Genomic DNA, 20,568 nt, shown 5'->3' on the forward strand with positions numbered 1-20,568 from the left:
ATAGTGTGTATATATTGGTATTTATATGTGTATATATATATGTGTGTATAATATGTGTGTTATATATGGTGTGCATATAATAGTGTGTATATAGTATTATAGTGTGTATATATATGGGTATATATATGTGTGCATAATATATGTGTGTATATCTATATGGTTATATATTTGTTAAGTTACATATCTTGTGTGCATATATAATGTGTTATATGTTATATGTATGTATATATATATTTGTGTGTATATATTTGTGATATAAATATATGTGTACACAATAGTGTGTAATATGTATAATGCTATATTTTATATATTATAGTTATATTTGTGTGTATATATATGTGTGCATATATGGTAATAATAGTGCAATCTATACAGATATGGTAATAGATAAAACCTGTGTGATATAATATTATGTCTATACATGTAATAATAGTGATTGTATATTGCATCATTCTATAAATGGTTTATGTATATATAGAGGTATCTATATATAGATATAATAGGTACTGGCAAAAAACAGTCTACAGGCAGCTAAATCAGTCTTTTAATTTGTCAAGACGTCAAATCAGATCTGTATGCATTTCAAAAACTATTTAACAACACCAATACAACACACAAGGGCATTTTTCAAATATTGGTCAAACGCAAGTCTCCACAAAAGTTTTCAATGTGCCAAGTGCTAATCTATAGTGATTTAACTAGAAGTGGCTTATAGTCTAGACTAACTGTTCAAATAGTGCATTACATACAGAGTTTCCAGGCATCAGTAAAGACCCCCACCCCTCCTATAAAGAGATGTGCACCCAGCTGATGTGACTGTGACCGATGCCTGTTCAGTCTCCCATATTCCAGGAGTCGTGATGAGGTAGAACGAACCCTGCCTCTCCCATACTGCTGAGCAGCCTGGTCCAGACTATTGCGCACAAAGTAGAGTAAATATATGCCTTAGTATACAACATGCCCACCCCAGGGAGACCGCAAAGCACTCCTCCAAAGCCTCTTTATTACCCATTCCTGATTGGAGCGGCTTGGGTCTGTTGTTGGCTTAGGGTGCCCAGATCTTCGGTAGGGAATAATTAAAATCTGTAGGGGGATAGTCCGGGCTTGTGCTGAAGGCCTGAGCCGCTAAGGAATGCCAGTGTGGACCTACCATGACTGAAAGAGGTAAAAAAAAAAATACAAAAAAATTAAAAACACAACAACACTAAAACAAACAGGGTACACCTTGCTTCCACCACAAATGAACTGTGCTCAGGCAGAGGCCAGAGAAAAGGGGACCAGTCTCAGTCCCCATTTGCCTCCAACACTAAATATAAAAAGCTACATTTCAAAACATGTACTGTTTCCATATTCACTATGGCTAATGTTACTAATACAATAAAAAAAAAAATGCACATCATTTTATTAAACTATCAAGGATCAACATCTCATTTTGGAATGAAACTTTTCCCGTGATGACAGATATTACGAGCCAGAGTCTCGACATCCCATACGCTACGTTACGGCGCTTTTTCACGGATGTTCTCTTCATGTCAGAACTTGTACGCCTTTCCGTTAGTGTGAGACGAGTTCTGTGCAAATAGTGTGATAGATGTACATTATAAAAAACACATTTAGCAAACATCTTTAGTGCGTATTCTTTTAAACCAACTCAAGGCCTAAGCTAAGGCCTGCTTGATCATTCTCTACAAAAAGTCCCGAAAATGACTTCATCCTCGTATTTTACTATGAATAAGGCCTCTTGAAACTTATGTCCAGATGTATTTGTCCATCTTTTGTTTAACAGTAGACATCACTAGCTGTGCATGTTTGCATGATGGGGACTTACTGACACTCGGGTGATGATAGTCATAAATGAGAGGTCATCACATTCAACACTATATTTTTTTTTTCTAACAATCCAAACAAACAGCAGCTTTGAATACCTGAGGAACCAGAGAACCACACAGAGACATCTGTCTGAATAAGGCCCTGTCGACACATACATGGTTATTTTGAAAAACAAAGACATTTCCTGAAAACGAGTCTTTCTAAAAACTCCGGCCAGAGAGGAGATTTTGGAAATCTTCGTTTGCACAACTGCACGTAGACGGAGACAGCCGGAGGTCTAGGCAGCCGAGGAAGGGAGGAAGAGAAGAGAGGAAGTGATTCGTTGCGGTTGTTGCCATTTTTGGGATTCTGATTGGCTAACGTGGGCTTGAGCTTCTCGTGACATGCTCTTAGACGGCATTTATACACGGGTACATGTAACCCAACACTTTTCTGAAAACTGATATGTTAATTTTGAAAACGGACAGGTTGAAATATCCGTTTATGAAAATAGCCGGCCACGTGTAAATGTAGCCTAAAAACTATCAAAATGCCGTCCAAGGTAAGCTAGATCAGAACATAGAATATCACTGAATAGAACATAATTGAAACACAAATGACGACAGAACATACAACATGCGTCTCTTCTACTCTACGTTAATCACCCCCCCCATGCCCTCTGACAGTGTTACAACACAATGATCCCCTTCCCAATGCTCTAGAAATATCACATGGGATTATAAATCTAACCTAGTATGGGGTTTTGACGTGGCTTTTTGAGCCCTGGCTCCCTTGGAGGTGAGACACTGTAACCTTACAACATAGCTCTAAAGTTAAATCTTGAAAACAGCTTGTGTCTTGGCCCAAAATGGTAGCACTCGTATCTCTGTTACTGTACAGTTTTCATTAGCATTACTTAGGAAGCCCTGGATTCTTTACTCGGCATGTCATAAGGCTCGTTACAATATATCACAATTAAAAAGAAGGTAAATGTAAGCCTCAATTACCAAGGCTGGAGGAGACGTAATATTTAAAACATGCTCACCAACATGTGCAAGCATACATAAATGGCCTTAATCCGTACAGATTACCTCACCTGCTCTTAATATGAGAAAACTATTTTACCACAGAGGCTGGAGGAAATATCAGGAAGTATTTCTTCAACAAACAACAAAAAAGAAAAGTAGACTAGAAGAATGCGTTAGCCACATACATAATGGATCTCAATTTAAATGGTGGCTACTGTTGACTGCCCTCACAGGTCTTCCCTATGAAAAACAGCCAACCTCAAGGAAACATTAGACTTTAATGTTATTGTGCATAGCATTATTCCACACAGCCCCGTGTCAGGAAAGACACCGGTCGCTATTGTAAATGGATATTGATTGTAATTTCTGCGTTAGGTTATTGCATAACATCTGGAAGCCAGTAACAATGAATGGACACAATGAAACCCAACGAGATCGTGTCTACGAGACACTGTTATCTATATTTGACACTTGAGGTGGGGAAACAAACCACTCGGCTCCTTCAGCTCTTGAAACGTGTCTGCTCACATATGTGGTTGAATTTCCTGAAAGTAAAATAAAGAAAGGAAACCACATAAATGAAGTGCTGCATGGAAGAACACAACATAGAAACAAACAGCAAGGACTATAGGACCAAGTTTAAACAATGCCTCCCTCTAGTGGTTCAATAAGTGAAATACAAGCAGCCAGTGTCAACACATCCCTGGCATGTCTGTCTAAAGGACGCTTTACAGTAAACTGAAATGGGTTTCCTCAGGAGGGGGGCTGGCGTCTCCCTTAGAGATCGGGTGAGAAGCTCCGTCATCCGAGAGGAGCTCGGAGTAGAGCGCTGAGAGGAGGCCCCGAGGAAGACCCAGGACTAGGTGGAGAGATTATACCTCCAACCTGTCCTGGGAACGCCTCAAGATCCCCCCAGTCGGAGCAGGTTGATGTGCCCCCCCCCCCCCCCCGAACCCAATACCAGATAAGCAGACAAAGATGGCAGATGGATATATGATGACTAAGTATTGGTAGTTTGCTTTTTGAATGGTGCATGCAGGTAGGGCCCACCATTCATTGGTCAGCATTTTGTCTTTAAACTAAAAATTATTGCTACTGATAAAACATGGTATAGTAGAGAAGCAATACAAAATTAGTTGGAGACAGAAGAGCAGCAATCTACTGCAACATCTAAAGATGTATCAAGGAAACGTGTCACTGATGCGATGTTATTAGAATTATTACAATTGTTAGGACTTTATAAATCATAGAGTGTGGTCGAGGCCTACTCTATGTTGTAAAATGTCTTGAGATAACAGTTATGATTTGATACTATTCTTGTTGTCAGTTGAAACTACAACTCCCCCATATAACCACTGGAGAGCAGAACTGAGACTAACAGTGATGAGTGTGTAAAGACTTACATTGCGTGATGCGCCTTCACCTGCGTCCGGCAGTTGCGTCCCCAGTAGCAGTCGGGACGAGATGTTACAGCCGCTAAGGAAAGAACAGCAAATAAAGTTGTTACATGGGTATAATAATAATAATAATATAATATACATTTTGTTTAGTGGCGCCTTCAAGACACTCAAAGTGATGTTACATCAGTCATTAACATATAATTAGCTGCTAAGCAAAGCACAACTTCAAATTGGTTCAATATAAGACGCAGTTGGTGCAGGTTAAAATGAGTCCGCTAGTTTAAAGAGATGGTTTTAGGAGCAGTTCAGTCATGGTGTCCTTCTGACATAAACATGATATAAGAGGAATATTATCCTAAAAACAACACAAGTCCATTTTGTGTCCAGGTTGGCATTAAAACGGCGTCATAAAAGTGATTTAGGTGTGTCTGACCTGGCAGTTCCGATGCAGGGATGTTCTGTCTGTACTTGTAGGCCAGCTCCTTAAACGCTCGCAGGCCGCAGCAGAAACACAGGATGGCATTTGGAGAGATGCGACAATCTGACACAGCCAACGAGGACAGGATGTTACCACTCTCTCTCTTTTTTTATACTCAACAGTCCATAACTTAGTAATGGAAGTGCCTGGTGGGTTTTGCTGTGAAGGCTCACCTGACAGATAGTAGTCTCCCTGCTGTAGGTTCTGCAGACACTCCTGGAGCAGGTCTCTCCATGACTTCCCCCTGGAGGACAGGTAGTTCTGGGTGGAACGATGGAAACACACAAACAGCATCTTAACTTTACGTATGACAGACATGTACAGTGCTGGTATGTAACTAAGTAACTTACTCAAGTACTGTACAAATTTGAGGTACTTGTACTTTACAGGGGTGGGGGGGAAAAAAATTAAAAATCGATTCTTAGATGCATCGCGATTCTTACTAGAACAATTCGATGCTGAAGTTAATAATAAATTATATACTCGTTTAAATATGTTTTATCATAATTAACCTACCCAACAATATAATGGCCTACAAGTTCATCTGAAATCATTAATGATGAATGATTATTTATTTTTTCTGCGCTGAATGGTTTTAGTTTTAATACTGGTAGCACTTTACAATAAGTTACACAAAATTATTTTTTACCTTTCTGAAAGACAGTAACTAATCATTCGTTACTCTTTCAAAAACAGTAACTAATCATCTTTAACTACCTATTTGTTTGTGTACCTACTTAAGTACATCTTCCTGATGACACTTACTTAAGTACCATTTTCAATGCAGGACCTTCACGTGTAACTGAGTACTTTTTACAGTGTGGTATGTGTACTTTTACTTAAGTAAAGGATCTGAGTACTTCTTCCACAACTGGACATGTATTAGAACATCTCCCATTCTTAGCATGGGTTACAGGTGGAGTCTTCTGTTTGCTTCTAGAAGCTTCAGCTGATGAAGTCTTTGTAATCTTAGTTTTAGCTTTTAGTTTCTTTTAGTTTTGAGTAGCCAAAGCTGTTTGGTGGGCACACAGATCCAGAGTGTTTCAGAGCATCATGAATGGAAATACCAGTTAGTAATATTATATATCACACGTTATACATAGTAAGCTCTACGCCGCTGACTTAAACATGTAATGCATGTTAGTAAGCTCAGTAGGTAGAGCAGGTGCTCATACAAATTCATATACAGGTTGTATTCCTCAACGCAGAAGGTCTAGGGTTTGTCTAGGGTTTGAGTCCGACCTGTGGCAGTTTCCTGCATGTCTTCCCCCTCTATCTCCCCCACTTTCATATCTGAGCTGTCCTATCTATTAAAAAAATACTGCAATGCATTCGCTAACATTCAAAAACAAAATCTGACATGTACAGATAGTGGTTTTACCTGGAGGATCTCTGATTCATAGTTATTGTTGTTCAGCACACCATCCAGGCATTTGTCTGTCAGATTGAGCTCTGAAAAAAAGGGGGAAAAGAAAACTTGTGGATTGGAACGACATGCATATTACAACCCATAAAATGTACCTAGCAGCAGTGGTATTCTGGCCATATCACAAGATCCCCTATCACCCAAAATACTCTAAAAGGCTCCAACCAAACGCGTCTATACAATCTGCTTGCATCCTGGGAGGAGCTACTGGCAGCTACGGGCGGGGTTTAGGTGTGTTTAGGTGTGTTTAGGGTGTGTGTGTGTGTGTGTGTGTGGTGTGTGTGTGTGTGTGTGAGACGGCCGAGACTGTTCGGTCAAAACAACAATAGCGGACGTGGTAGCCAGATGGTTCATCCCATTACCCGCCAGGTGTTTTTTGAAAAGTGCCCGCCATTTCCCAAACAGTTTCCCCTTATGGCTTCTCAGATGGTTCCGTGTTAACAAACCATCTGGTGGGTCAGGTTAACATAAAACAGCAGAACTAATAAAAATCGGAGAAAGCTACACCGCTGTTCATGAATCACCTGCCACAAAAGGTTGATTGGGTCCAGTCAGATGGCTGAGAGGAGTACTCTCTGGTCTTTGAGGTAGTAAAAAAAGTCCTCTTTACAAATTCATGTTTTTGTGTATGGAGGGTTTGTTTTGTGCATGGGGAACAAATCACTGTACAATGGTAAATGAAAAGGCACTGAAAGGGAAAAAAGAGACAAAGATACTCTGAGCAACAGTTAAAAAAGAATAGAAGAAACCACCAATCACTGGTAGCCATGAAATCCACACCCAAATCTGAAAGAGTGAGGGTCTGGCATCGAGTAATAAAAGTCGCCTGTCTTGAGCGTGCATTTGAAAATCTCATGGCACACTAGGGCTGGGCGATATGGAGAAAATCTAATATCACACATTTTTGATCAAATACCTTGATATCAGATACACCGATGTGACTGGTCCAGCTCGCCTCTGGCCCCGCCCATATCAGATACACTGATGTGATTGGTCCAGCTCGCTTCTGGCCCCGCCTATATCAGATACACCGATGTGATTGGTCCAGCTCGCTTCTGGCCCCGCCTATATCAGATACACTGATGTGATTGGTCTAGCTCGCCTCTGGCCCCGCCTATATCAGATACACCGGTGTAGTTAGGCTCGTTAGAGATGAGCCAGGTCTGCGCAGAATCAATCACCGGCGATCGGCGCCCGTTGCATGCCGGTTAGATTTGTGTCCGACTTGATCCCGACTCGCTCTGACGTCATGCACACGTGGGCAACGGAAATCTCACGAGAGCAAGGCGGCCGCAGTTCTGAGACGCAGGCGGTGCAGTTGCTTTTCACCGACTGCAAGAGCCAGGCGGACCCAGAGCATGCTGGGAAACGCCGGTTTCTCAGCTGATTTAACAGCTGATTGGTTTACAACATGATGACGTTTTATATAAACTTTATCGTTTTTGAATCGGAGGGATTTTAATTACTATTTGTCTGATTTAAAGACTTATTCTGTCCAGAACACATGCTGTGTGGCTGATAGAGACGTTTAGAAGTCAGACAGACTAATCTGATCAGATCATGTATCATCTCCAGTGTGTTGTTAATTAAAATCAGCAACAGGTCGCATGTAGAGCACTTTGCCAGCTACTCTGTCATAATCAAAACAACTGGAGACTGTGTACCATCTGATGTGTGGGTCTGATTATATTTTCTTAAATCGGAATCGCACCACAGTGTTTTTGTCACTTCCTGTCCAGCCTGAAGGAGCTGGAATCGGCTGGAAACTGTCCGACTTTACCGCAGCTTTCTGTCACCGCCCCCCGCTGCTGCCGCCTGCTCTCGTCCACTTTACAGGCGAGGCGCAGTTCATCTCGAACGAGCCTACTGGTGCAGCTTGCCTCTGGCCCCGCCTATATCAGATACACTGATGTGATTGGTGCAGCTCGCCTCTGGCCCGCCTATAATACACCGATGTGATTGGTGCAGCTTGCCTCTGGCCCCGCCTATATCAGATACACCAATGTGATTGGTCCAGCTCGCCTCTGGCTCCGCCTATATTAGATACACCGGTGTGATTGGTGCAGCTTGCCTTTGGCCCCGCCTATATCAGATACACCGATGTGATTGGTGCAGCTCGCCTCTGGCCCCGCCTATATCAGATACACCGATGTGATTGGTGCAGCTTGCCTCTGGCCCCGCCTATATCAGATACACCGATGTGATTGGTGCAGCTCGCCTCTGGCCCCGCCTATATCAGATCCACCAATGTGATTGGTGCAGCTTGGCTACAAGGGCATAGTTAATGAGCAGGATTACTCGATGCCAGAGTAACTCGCTGAGCAAATTCAAATTGTGCTCTCGTGAGAACTCTGGTTACCCGGGTAACTCAATGGTAGAAGAAACTGGAAGCTTAGCATTAAAATGTGTGCAGATTTAAATAGGGACCGGTTCCTGTTTCAGTTTCAAGTGTAAAATAACGCCTGTTGAAAAGCTGGAATTAACAGGCGTGTTGCTTCAGGTGTTCATTTTAAATCACGAGAAGATATGAAGCAGAGATGAGACAGCACAGACGGTAACCACACAAAGACAGGAAGCAAACAATCATCCTCAAGGAACATCAGGGAGTCTTTGATGGAAACTCCTGTTATCATATTATTTTGCAAGTATGAATAGATGTGTCTCTTATCCACCATAAAATGATAAGAATATCGGGGTTGTTTTGAAACTGAAATACAAGAAAGCTCGTTGTGAAAGACGGTAGCCCGAAACGAAAGCTGGAGCCTCCTGTGAGATAATCATGTATCTTCTATAACAAAGAAGTGTGTGTGTGTGTGTGTGTGTGTGTGTGTGTGTGTGTGTGTGTGTGTGTGTGTGTGTGTGTGTGTGTGTGTGTGTGTGTGTGTGTGTGTGTGTGTAAGACGTCTAATTGGTGAATGCAGCTGGTGGGAAAGAATGAGAGAAGATTAAATATGACCTCCTTTCCTGTTCCTGTGTTTCTAATTTATAGCCAATCAGAGACTCTCTGCGCCTTCGGGCATTTTGATTGCTGACCAATCAGAAACATCCCAATCACTAAGAGGAGAGTAGCATGAAAGGTTTTATAAAAATAAAAATAAAAAAAGTTGTCTGCATTCTGAATCCACAGCCTCTATTTTTTCAGATCTGTATTATGCTTGTCTGATTAAAACACTTTATACAGAAATAGTTTCTTTCGTCTGTGTTGACTGTGTATGAAGCTAAAACTTCCTAACTAACACTTTCCTGTGCTCCAATTCCCATACTACCATACCATAGAAAAAAGTTAGTACGTCCCCAATCCCGACACATATTATGTCAACCACAAAAGATGCCTAAAATTCCAGGATGTCCTACTGTATCCGGTCGGATTTGGCAGTATGCCAGCCAGCATGCTCTTCTGGTCATTCTGCCCCACAATCCTCTGAGCCGCATTTATGAGCAAGAGGGTTAAAGTTCAAGGTGCTATGTGGTATGTGTCATTTAGCTGACGCATTTCTCCAAAGCGACTTACAATTGCTATGCTGTATTTATCAGAGGTCGCACGCCCCTGGAGAAACTAGGGGTTAAGTGCCTTGCTCAGGGACACATTGGTTGATGTATCACAGTGAGAATCAAACCCAGATCTCCCACACCAAAGGCATGTGTCACATCTACCACGTCATCACATAAAATCAATTCTTATTGTAAACATTAACCTGGTGCATTTAAAATAATAATAATATATTTATATATACACTGTTTATATATTTGTATTAGGGTTCCTTCCTTGCTTGTACAATATACAACATAAGTTCTCTGAGAATCTCTTTTATATCCAAGCAAAATTAGTATTGTAACTGAAATATTGTTAACCTAAATTGACAATGTAATCAAGTTGGGAACTTGTGAATCCAATCAGGGAATCATTAGCAGTACCCAGTCCTCGTTACAGTACAGCAAGTAGTATGTCCCAGTTGTATACTGCATGCAGCAGGTCGTACTTTGTATGGGCAGCTGCAGTACAAACTAAAAGTAACAAGAAAAAGTACGCCTCCTCTCAGCCAGTGTCTTGTAACTCAGTGGGATATCTGAAATGTGATGCAGATTTAGTGTGTACATACTATATTTTGCTTGTTGTAAAAGGAAATAACCTATTTTTATTTTGCTGTGGCATCTCTTTCATACAACTATGAGGGAATGTGTCTGGCCCAGAACAACATTTTCTGGGAAACCCAGAGTGCTTATAATCAGAGGCCCACAATCATCACAATTACAGATAATCCATTTGGACATTATTCGGGAATCAGCCCCCCCAATTAAAAAAGGTACATACTGTATTACTATCAGCCAAAACAAAATCCCATACTGGTTGAAGCCTTCTACCCACCAATAAGCCTAACAGGGGAGATCCACCTGGGGCTGTTTTGCTGACGCAGATACATACCACTGAATCGAGCCAGACAGCCTTGACAGCCAATCCTCTGGCAACCCCAGTACATATGACAGAAGGGTTGCTGGCACATCACACCTGCCAACACACAGCACAGCATGCATACAGTTCTCGGTGTAGAATGGTAGAATGGAGTTTGGCAACAATTAGTCTCGCATTGCCAGGCCTATCGCCACAGTGCTGTGTAAGGTCTGGCTACACCACACATACCCTCTAGGATAGGAGAAATAGGAGAAAGCTCTGCTCAGTGGTTTCAGGATGGAACTTGTTTTGGTGAAACATTAGCACCCCGCAAAAGAAAACGCCATATTCAATATTAAATGAAGTTTATTGTTCACACAATACAGTAATGTTAGCTACTTAAGTTAGCTGGTTAGGGCGCCTGGGTAATCAGAGGCTTATACAGAGGCTTAGTCCTCGACGCCACGGCCCTTTCCTGCCTGTCATTCCCCTCTCTCTACCCTTTAATGTCTAAGCTGTTGTCAAAAATAAAGGCCTAAAATGCCCAAAAATATCCTAATAAAATGTATAAAATAATTAGCTGGATGAATAGCTAAACATCATTTGCTCTTTTACCAGTGCATCGCCGCATGTATTTTTTGTCCATAGCAAATCCCCGCCCATCAGTCCCCAAACGACCCAGTTAGAGACTAAATACCATAACCATAATCTTTGTAAATCTTTACAATCATTCCCTGAAAGAAGCAAAGCAGAGCCTGCCTTGTTGCGTGATCCAAATTTGCTTTAAAACTTGCCATTTTGGGCGCCTGGGTCGCTCACCTCATAGAGCGGGCACCCATATGCAGAGGCTCAGTCCTCGACGCAGCGGCTCAGGGTTCGAGCCCGACCTGCAGCCATTTGCTGCATGTCTTCCCCCTCTCTCTGCCCTCATTTATGCCTATAGCTGTTCTGTCTTAAAAATAAAAAAAATAATAACTTGCCATTTTCAGCATGTACCTTGCTAGCTCAAAGTCTGTTGTCGTTTTCCAAAGCAAACAGAGTTTGAGCACGGTTACACTAGGAATGGCTGGCAAAGTTGTAATTTAACTATCAGCTGATTTGACATGTACTACATACCTCAACTTATGCATGTAAAATATGTCTTCATCCTTAATAGCCTAGCAAAATTTAAAAAAGTGTCACTGACAGGCTTATATTTTCTATGAATTTTAGTTAGTCCTATATTTACTTCAATTCTATTTCCCTTTAGTTACAGTTTCCTAAATGACAGTATAATTCTATCAACTATATTCATTTACATCTCTGCTGAGTGACTAACAAGGACCACTCACATTGTTGAGCAATAACCTGCTCGCTGTTAGGCTCGGCCCGTCTGTCTGGCATCGGCTGGAGGCAGCAGTGGCACATGAGATGGAAGCCCTGAGGGAGGCAGCGGTACTCCTGAGGAGCTGCAGACAGGACGGGGGCAGAAAAAGCTTTTAGACAGGAGCTAAGACGGGATAGGTAGGCAGGAGGAGCTTCACAGTTGTGCTTAGGTGGGCTTTCAGATGCTTCTTCCCCAATTCCAGAACACACGACAGAATGTATTATAACAGAATGAGGAATCCTGCAATTTGCCATTGATGGAAAGGTAAAAAGTAGTAGTAGTAGTAGTAATAGGTTACTTTTTTCAGGTGGTGTTTGTAACACAGCGTTCAAAGTTGGCCCCTCCCCGGCTCAACGAGCCAGAAAAAGAGAGAGAAAGACAGAGAGAGAGAAAGAGCAGCGGTGGTCGAGCGAGCTAGAGAGTGAATGCAGAGAGGGAGCGGTGTTAGCAAGGACAAAGTCGTGAATTAGAGGGGAAAAAAATTAATTTTCTGACTGTTTCTCAGCAGTCACAAACAGACAGGTGCGCGCACACCCACCCCCACCCAAGTACCTTACACAGCAAAATAAGAGAAATTGCAGCAATTGCAGGGTCTTTGCAGATTCAGACACCACCACACACTTCTAGTGGGTGATAAGTGATGATTAAGAGGGATTTATTTTCAGTAATAATCCTGAATATTATACTTTTAACTCTAGATACCAATGTTCCCACCTAATCTATACCCATAATCACCTGAGAGGATGTCAAAGGATGTTGAGGGCTGCTCCCCTGTGGGCTTTGCAGACCCCTCCTCAGTTGCTGGTTTGGGTGGAGGAGGTATAGGCGGTGGAGCTGGCAGACGAGGGAGCCAGTAGTTGGAACCTGTAGCAAACATCACCTGACTGACCTCCCTCCTGTAGTCAGGACACTGTCTGCAAATCACTAGAGGCTGACTGGAGAGAAAAAACACCACATGGAGCTGTATTCACTAAACAAGCAGAAAACATTGATGCCATTTCCATGTCCTTCTTACTTTAATAGTGTTTGTAATCATTGCCAATGCAACGGAGTATAAAAATATCTAAGAATGTTTCCTTTTTGTTGATGAAATCAACAAAAACTGACTAAAAAATACTTGACAACTGTTTTTCACGATTAAAAATAAGACTAAAAATAAATAAAAAGTAACCAATCAAAAAAAAGAACTATGACAACACATATACATAACATAAAATGTATAACATATGCGTTATAACGCATGTATAACAGCTTTTTTCTTTTTTTACTTAAATGCAAAGTCTGTGAGCTGCATGCATCTGCAGATTACGGTTATCCTCTAGCTCTTTAAAAGTATCCAATGCTCAAAAATAGCTCTTCAGTTTAGAAGTTGATCGAGCAGCTTGACCGTTGCACAAGTGATAAAAATTAGCACCTTGCATCCGGTCGGATTTTACAGTATGCCAGCCAGCATGCTCTTCTGGCCATCTTGCCCCACAATCCTTTGAGCAGCATATATGAGCAAGAGGGTTAAAGTTCAAGGTGCTATGTGCTATAAATAGGGCTGGGTTAAAATGACATTACATGTCAGTAATGGTATGTCTCTGTCAGTAATCGGAAACAGATTTTTGGACTAAATTCATCTACAATCCCACTTAGAGTCAGACAAGATGCAACAACAAAACAGCTGGGACAAACTACAAAAACATGCAGGCGGCATGCTGATATTCATAAAAACGTAAGCTAATGGGACTTAATCAAGGGCTGTGGATCTTTACCTCCGCCAAGGGAGGGAGGGAGGGAGGGAGGAAGGGAGTGTGACATTCAGTAGGATTACGTTAAAACTCCTGTCCTGATTGTCATGAAACTTGGTGGAAGGGTGTAACATGGGCCAAGGAAGAACATTAACAATTTTATAGCGGACCCGAATCACTGGGCGGAAACAAACTATTTACATTGCAGGATGGGACATTTGTGTCGGAGTAATTGGAAAAATGAGTTACGTACTGGGTAAATTCACGTGAACCATGCCCATTTAGGATGGAACATTAACATTGTGAGATAGGGCATGCCTTGGCGGAGGTCTGCGCTCTCCATGTCACCTTTGTTGTTTGCTTCTGAATGATTCACTGCTCTGCAGTGGAGAGGAACACATAGCTGTGGCAATGCTAAGTGAGCAGGAACCACAGAGAGGGAGCGGTTTATAATCACAACTGGATTAACTGAGGAAAGTCTGTTGTATTACTGCAGAGCAGAGGGGCATGGACACTGTGTGTAAGAACACAAAAACAGTGCCTAGAAAACTAGACTAATACTCTTTTTTTCATCACAATTAGTGTGTGTATATATATATTTTTTTATGCAGGAAAACCCGCTAAAATTAAGCGATGGACTCCTTTACTATTGCTAGTAGACAGGTATGCCTTCCTGTTGTTTTTGGTGTGTCACGTTCAATCTCATGAACGCACTGGGAAACAGGGTTACTGGAGGCCAGTGATAATGTAACAGTACTATTGATAGGTGACTTATTCAGCCTCTTTCAGACTCAGTGCTGAATAATTTGGACAATGATGGAAAAAGGTGCCAAAATGCCCACATCTGGGTGTCATGTTTCCATCGCTGTTGATTGACGCTGGAGCCGATAAACACCCGGGACTACTGCAGAGTCATTTGTCCCGGGGAATGAATGCAGATTGTAACCTTTCCCACTGAAGACAAAAGCCAGATGTTTGTGGATTTTTTTTTTTTTGTCCAGTGGGAAAGGGGGTTAAATGTCTTTAGTTTTCGTTTACTAAAAACCAAAATCAAATGACTAAAATTGGACTAATACTAAAATACATCTTCATCAAAAGACTAAAAAAAGGTGCCAAAATAAACACTGGATTGGTCCAAATACAAACAACCAGACCTTACCCAATGTCTGAGGAGTCACTGTCATTGTCAGAGAGCTCAAAGAGGTAATCGGAGCTGCCCTCCTCATCTGAGAAGGAGCGCTCCACTTTTGGTTGCAACATGTCCTGAGTTATCTTGTTCCGGCTGTCCATGCTCTTCAGATCCTCATCACTGCGGCACTTTTCTGAGGGACAAAACGGGACATGCAAACATACACAAAGTCAATATCTAATGAGAACCTTTAAGGGAATGCGTACCAGTGGAAACTATACAAAAAGGTAAGCAGGTCTTCCTTCTCTCTTGTTGGAATCTCTATCATGTTTGATAGCTTTGGTAGAAAAACCTCTGCCACAACTGCATTTGTTGATACAATTTTTATAAACTGCGTGTTGTGTAAGGCTATCTACAACTTTTTCAGGTAAAGACAATAAAGGTGCTGGTATTTCGAATGAAACAATGCGCCATGATTAAAAGACACTTCCAAAATGGTCTTCATCTGTGCAAACCTGGGTGCTGGATGAGGTAGGCCTCCACCAGGTTGTTGAGGATGTGGTTCTTACGAATCCTCTCCACTGGGCAGCGGCAGGTGGGGCAAAGAGACGAACGCTCCATCCAGCCTGAGTAGCAGGCGGCACAGAAGACATGCATGCAAGGCTGCAAGCTAAAGCAAAACACATCAGACTTAGAATTAAACTAAGTATTAGCATTTGGTGCCATGCTGCATGCATGCAAAGTGCCTTCCAAGCCCCCCCCAACCTTGGATGTCTGTGCAGATGCAAGGGTCCCAGAGATCTTACCTGACACAGTCATGCAGTAGGTCCTGGCAAATAACACACGTCAGGCTCTCCTCCATCTTGTCCGTCTTGGTCCCTTCCGCTGGCGGTTTAGACAAAAGATTTCCTTTAGTTGACCCGACTACTTCTGTGCTGGAGGTATGTGGCAAGTCCAGATAATCTTTATCTGTAAACACAATAACTCTAGATCACATGTCGCACTGAGTTTTTGGCAGTTGTCTGGTTTGGGCTCGAGATTGAAAAGCTGTGTTTGGGGTAAAAAAAAAAAAAAGAAGATTTCTGCATGTGACACGGTCACATCAGTATTGGTTCAGGCGCTTTAGCTTTAGCACCGGAATCTAAAAAAAAGAAAAAGAAAAAAGAAACTATACCCAACCCTACTTCTCTCACTTGAGGATTGTGGCTCTTCACAAAAATACCACACAGATGTTGTTGAAAATAGAGCCCCAAATCTAATGTGAGGAATCAAGGAAAACAAGGTTAATCTCCAAGTAAAAGAATTTACCGTGACCAGTTTTCCTCCTCTTGCTTTCTGGCTCCCTGTTGTCCTCGTCTTTTTCCTGTGCCGGGGCAGCATCTTTAGCTGGGCCTGATAAGATGTAGGAACAAACCTGGGTCAAACCATGTTTATACTAGAAACGGCTTGGGTTGACATACACAAACGACGGAGGAAAAGGTCACGACTCATACGCCAGCTTCACTGTGGAGGAGTGGGTTTTACAAAAGGTGCTACTTCGGTAGTGTGGAAGGAGTTTGATAACGTCTCCTTCAGAAGCGCTACAACACACAACTAACAGGACACTTACTCTATCAGCTAGTAGGCACGTTGACCACGAAACAAGTCATGAGAGACTGATCTTATCTGATCTTAGTTGACTAAATCATACATCACTTTGAGGGTAATTACAACAACCTTTTGGAATGGCTCAGGTATTTGCAGTCAGGTCGGGACTTGGGGGGGGACTGGCGGTGGAAGGAGTCAACGCACATAGCCCATGAGAGCAGACTGGCTGAAGATAGTGGGATAATCACCAGCTGGACAAGTTTTGCCATCAGCAGGTCTGCTTCCATCAATGACTTTGATCAGAGAGTAGATGTATCCAATATTGACCAAGATAATTGGGATTATGAGGGTTTTATTTTTCCATAATCAAGCAGCCCTTGTTAAAAACTATTTGTAGTTTGAACAATGATGAAGTGAGAGATGTGAGTGAGCAAAAGCAGGAAAGTTAGAAGAGGCAACGTGCATCCTGTCAGAGAGCACAGGGGTCCTCTCTGAGACAAAGACTACCCCTAATCTCCAGAAATAGCTAAATAACCATTTAAAGTAAAACACCTGTCTGACTAACTAATGGGGAGGAAGGATTGGATAAAAATATAATCCGTTCAAAGTTATCTTTAGATGTAAAGAAGCATTGTGTGTGTGTGTGTGTTTGTGTGTGATGTACATATGATACATTTAAAATCATTAACAAATCATTCATAAATAATTTGGCGTGGGGTTTAGGCATTCTTCCTCGAGAAAATGTTGTGTTTTTCAAGTAAAAAAAATGCAATTTCCCCATGCCTTTTTTTAGCCTCTTTGTGTCTCTTTGTAGTCATGTGCCATTTTTGTTTTCCTTGGGGTTGTTTTGAGTCTCTGTGGTCCATTTGGTGTCACTTTGTAGTTGGTTTGAGGTAGTTTTGCTTGACTTTTTCACATCATTTTGGACCATTATTATTACCATATCTGTTTAAAATGTTGAAAAGGCTAAAGCAGATAATACCTAACTCTTAAAAAAACTTAAAAACAAAATTAGTTACATTCATTTAGCTTATGTGCTGCACCTGAACCTTACAGTAACGTAATAAAAAAGGTTTTTTGTAACATAGGTAGGGAAAGCTATGTTGGCAGAGAACCTACCCGAGGCAGGGCAGGCTGTTGTTGCCACGGGACCAGAAGTGGAAGGGCTCCCGATACAGAAGTGGGAGGTGGAGGGCTGTGGTTCTTCCCTAGTTGGATCCCGTGGAGCCTTTGTGAGCATTACAGGCTCCACAGAAAGTGACATCTCTGAAGGGGGAACAGGAGCAGGACTGTGGGCTGCCCTCTCCGCGTCTGAAGTGAAGATACAGAGTGGCAGTTAGTAGTGAGCCACAATACAGCGGTGGACTAAAAGTGGGTGCATTTGGACAGAGGAGTGGGGAACTACCTGGCTACTTACCGTAACTATGTTGTGAAATTGCTTGCTCTGTTTTGATTGAGTGGTAAACATAGGCGATGTCTACAGGGTTGACAAGAGAAGATGTTATCCCTCTCTCCTTCTTAGAAATGCATATGCACATCATTCTCATGGCTAACAAAAGGAACCACTCACTTTGTTCTGGCTCACTTTTCCTGTATACAAAGTAGATGACGTCGCCGTTCTGCAGCATGTGAGTTTGCTTCCTGACCAGTTTGGACATGTTGATCACCGTGCCATTAGTGCTACAGAAAAACCAACGTGCAATTGGATGCATTACTCTAAGGTGTTTGAGTGTTGTATTACAAAAAGACAAGTTTCAATCAATAGTATCACACTTAGACAGTACTAAAAAAATACTACTAATAAGTTTATATATAGCACTTTTCTAGTCTAACGACAACTTAAAGCGTTTGGAAACATTCCCACACATTCATCTTGCCCAAGGACACTTCGACATGAGACTGCAAGGCCAGGGATCAAACCACCGACCTTCAGACAGCCGCCCACAATACATGCATAGTCTTTCTTTCAAACACCTTTTTTTTCTCAACATATGGTTTGTTTAGTTTAATATCTAGTACCTCATGTCTTCCAGCCACACCAGCCCTGAGCTTTCATCTTGCACAATCTTGCAGTGCTCCCCTGAGACCAGTTTGTTGGCTGGGAAGGAGAGATAACATCCTGGCAACAAAATAATAAAACATAATGAAAACACAGAGTAGACATAATATGCTGTAGATTACTTGGGCTCTCTACGAACAAAGATTTTTTCCCATCTTTTTGGTACCCCTTTTGGGGGAGTATAATGGTTAGAGAGTATGATAACACATGCATTCATATAACTGCCCCCCCCCCCCCACCCTCCCCCGTGAACATTCCAAACAAATTCTCAGCAATTCTGACTGATATGGACAGTTTTATATCTTCAGGATATCATTTAAAATAAACACCTTCAAAATCCACCCTCATTCTATTGAGATCAACCTCAGATTGTGTTGCATGGGCCTTTTGTTTTGAGCCTTTTATTGTCCAGACATAAACTAACCAATTAAGGCTAGTACATTTGCAATGCAAAAAAAGTAGACCCCAAAAGGTCTCAACAACAAAGCAGAGACAGGGGGAAATATAGGCCTAACCTTTTCTTAAGCAAAATCCCATACAAAAAAAAATCTACTTAATATTCTGCACACATGTTCTCAATGGACGCCTTTTGTTATCGTCACAAGGGGCTGTCTAAGTTTGGTGCACTAAAGAAGGCTTTGTGTTTTCAAGGGGGAGGTTTTTAAAGGCTCCAGACACTGTCTATGCTACACAGACAGGACTGTCTTTTGTTAAAAGGCCTCAGCACATGTAGGAGCTTTTTAAAGCAAGGTTAACAAAGTTTTAAGAAATGAGATTTCACTCCATAATGCATGCATATAGAAATTTGCATACCTTTCTTTCTGCCAACTGTGCACTCTCGGTTGAAAAGCAGGACAGTTTCACTGGAGTCCACTTTGACTAGCTTTCCCCATGGTCGTCCTCTCTGATAACTGTCCATCTCCCAGTGTTGTTCTACAAACAATTATGAAAAGTTTGCTTTTACTTCAGTGGGATGTTTCATATTAGGCACGTGGTAGCATAGAGAAAGTGAAATTAACCATCAGGGTGACTTTATGCTTGGTGAAATCAAAAACCTGCTGAGACATTTGATCAAGAAAGTTAAGTCCTATTCATTGCCAACCACATGGGTTCTGATGTCAGAAGCCGATTTAGGTTAAACACATTTAAACACACTCAGGTTTTCATATTCTTATAAAAGAGCATATATATTGTGTTTATTATGAATAAACGCACCTGTTCTTCATTTCGGCATTCATCCAAGATATCATTTGCAATGTACAATAAGATTTCGACCCAAGGAACTGTTAAGTGTTTAAGTCCCACAGTTCTCTTAAGCATTACACATCACAAACATTAATCACATTGAGTAACGTTAGCCAGTTATATGTTATCATGTTTTATGTAAGCCGAATTCACAAGCGACCTTTAACGATTCCTAAAACAGTATGAGCAACGTTAGGATAGATATGGAAATTGCCAAATAAGTAAGGTTTTATTAAACTTAAAGAGTTTCTCATCAAGTTTGGTAAGAAAAATCTGCTAACGAGCCCTTACGTTAGCTATGCTTCTGCTCTTCTGTGCTTCCTAGCTATTTCACGTTATTAGCTGAAAAAACTGAAAGTTATTTCAATCGTCAACTACCAATTTAACATAATGTTTCATAAGCCAGACGCTGTGCGGGTTGTCGTCACATCTAACGTGAACACACAAAACTTCGTTCAATAATAACATTGAGCTAACGCGACTGCTAACATTAGCAGCCGAGCACACTGTGTATCCAAGAGAAACGCCGCACTACCGCAACAACACACATCCCGTTAACGTCACACTATCGTGTTCGAGACGGTTACTTTACCGTCAAACGCTCAGCTCGGTGTCCCGGTTGCTCTGTATAAAGACGCTTCTTCTCCTCATATCCCAGCTAGGCGCAGGATGCACTTCCTGCCGAGCTGCGGGCTGATGGGGTCGATAGTATGCAGTCATCAGCTGATGGAGGAGGGGCTGTTGTGTATGTTGTGTGTGTGTGTGTGTGTGGTGTGTGTGTGTGTGTGTGTGTGTGTGTGGTGTGTGTGTGTGTGTGTGTGTGGGGTGTGTGTGTGTGTGGTGTGTGTGTGTGGTGTGCGTGCTGAGGCTGTCCCCGCACCAACAACAACACAGGCTTAATAATTAATACAAGGGTCA

General features: G+C 41.9%; 1 protein-coding gene across 1 annotated transcript; it reads right to left on the bottom strand.

The window, feature by feature from the left end:
- Nucleotides 1-526: 526 nt before the first annotated feature.
- On the bottom strand, nt 527-20,368 carry chfr (checkpoint with forkhead and ring finger domains, E3 ubiquitin protein ligase). The gene is made up of 18 exons (XM_032516004.1): nt 20,243-20,368; nt 19,219-19,340; nt 18,366-18,465; nt 17,917-18,026; nt 17,764-17,823; nt 17,466-17,657; nt 16,068-16,151; nt 15,566-15,728; nt 15,275-15,429; nt 14,790-14,952; nt 12,633-12,832; nt 11,863-11,979; nt 10,565-10,648; nt 6,097-6,167; nt 4,889-4,976; nt 4,671-4,778; nt 4,241-4,313; nt 527-3,382 (listed from the first exon to the last, which is right to left on the bottom strand). Exons 2-18 carry the CDS (start codon nt 19,322-19,324, stop codon nt 3,340-3,342), a joined length of 1,917 nt encoding a protein of 638 aa, XP_032371895.1. The 5' UTR covers nt 19,325-19,340; nt 20,243-20,368; the 3' UTR covers nt 527-3,339.
- Between the last annotated feature and the right edge of the window lie 200 nt (nt 20,369-20,568).

The sequence above is a fragment of the Etheostoma spectabile genome, chromosome 5 (genome assembly GCF_008692095.1).
Source record: "Etheostoma spectabile isolate EspeVRDwgs_2016 chromosome 5, UIUC_Espe_1.0, whole genome shotgun sequence".
NCBI lineage: Eukaryota > Metazoa > Chordata > Actinopteri > Perciformes > Percidae > Etheostoma > Etheostoma spectabile.

What these genes read in the sequence shown, in the direction of transcription:
- chfr (XM_032516004.1), bottom strand. Translation starts at nt 19,324, where the DNA reads ATGGACAGTTATCAGAGAGGACGACCATGGGGAAAGCTAGTCAAAGTG. An exon ending in GAAAAGTGAGCCAGAACAAA is followed by an intron (nt 17,824 to 17,916) that starts GTGAGTGGTTCC and finishes TCAACCCTGTAG; the next exon opens with ACATCGCCTATGTTTACCAC. An exon ending in ATCCTTTGACATCCTCTCAG is followed by an intron (nt 11,980 to 12,632) that starts GTGATTATGGGT and finishes TCCTGTCTGCAG; the next exon opens with CTCCTCAGGAGTACCGCTGC.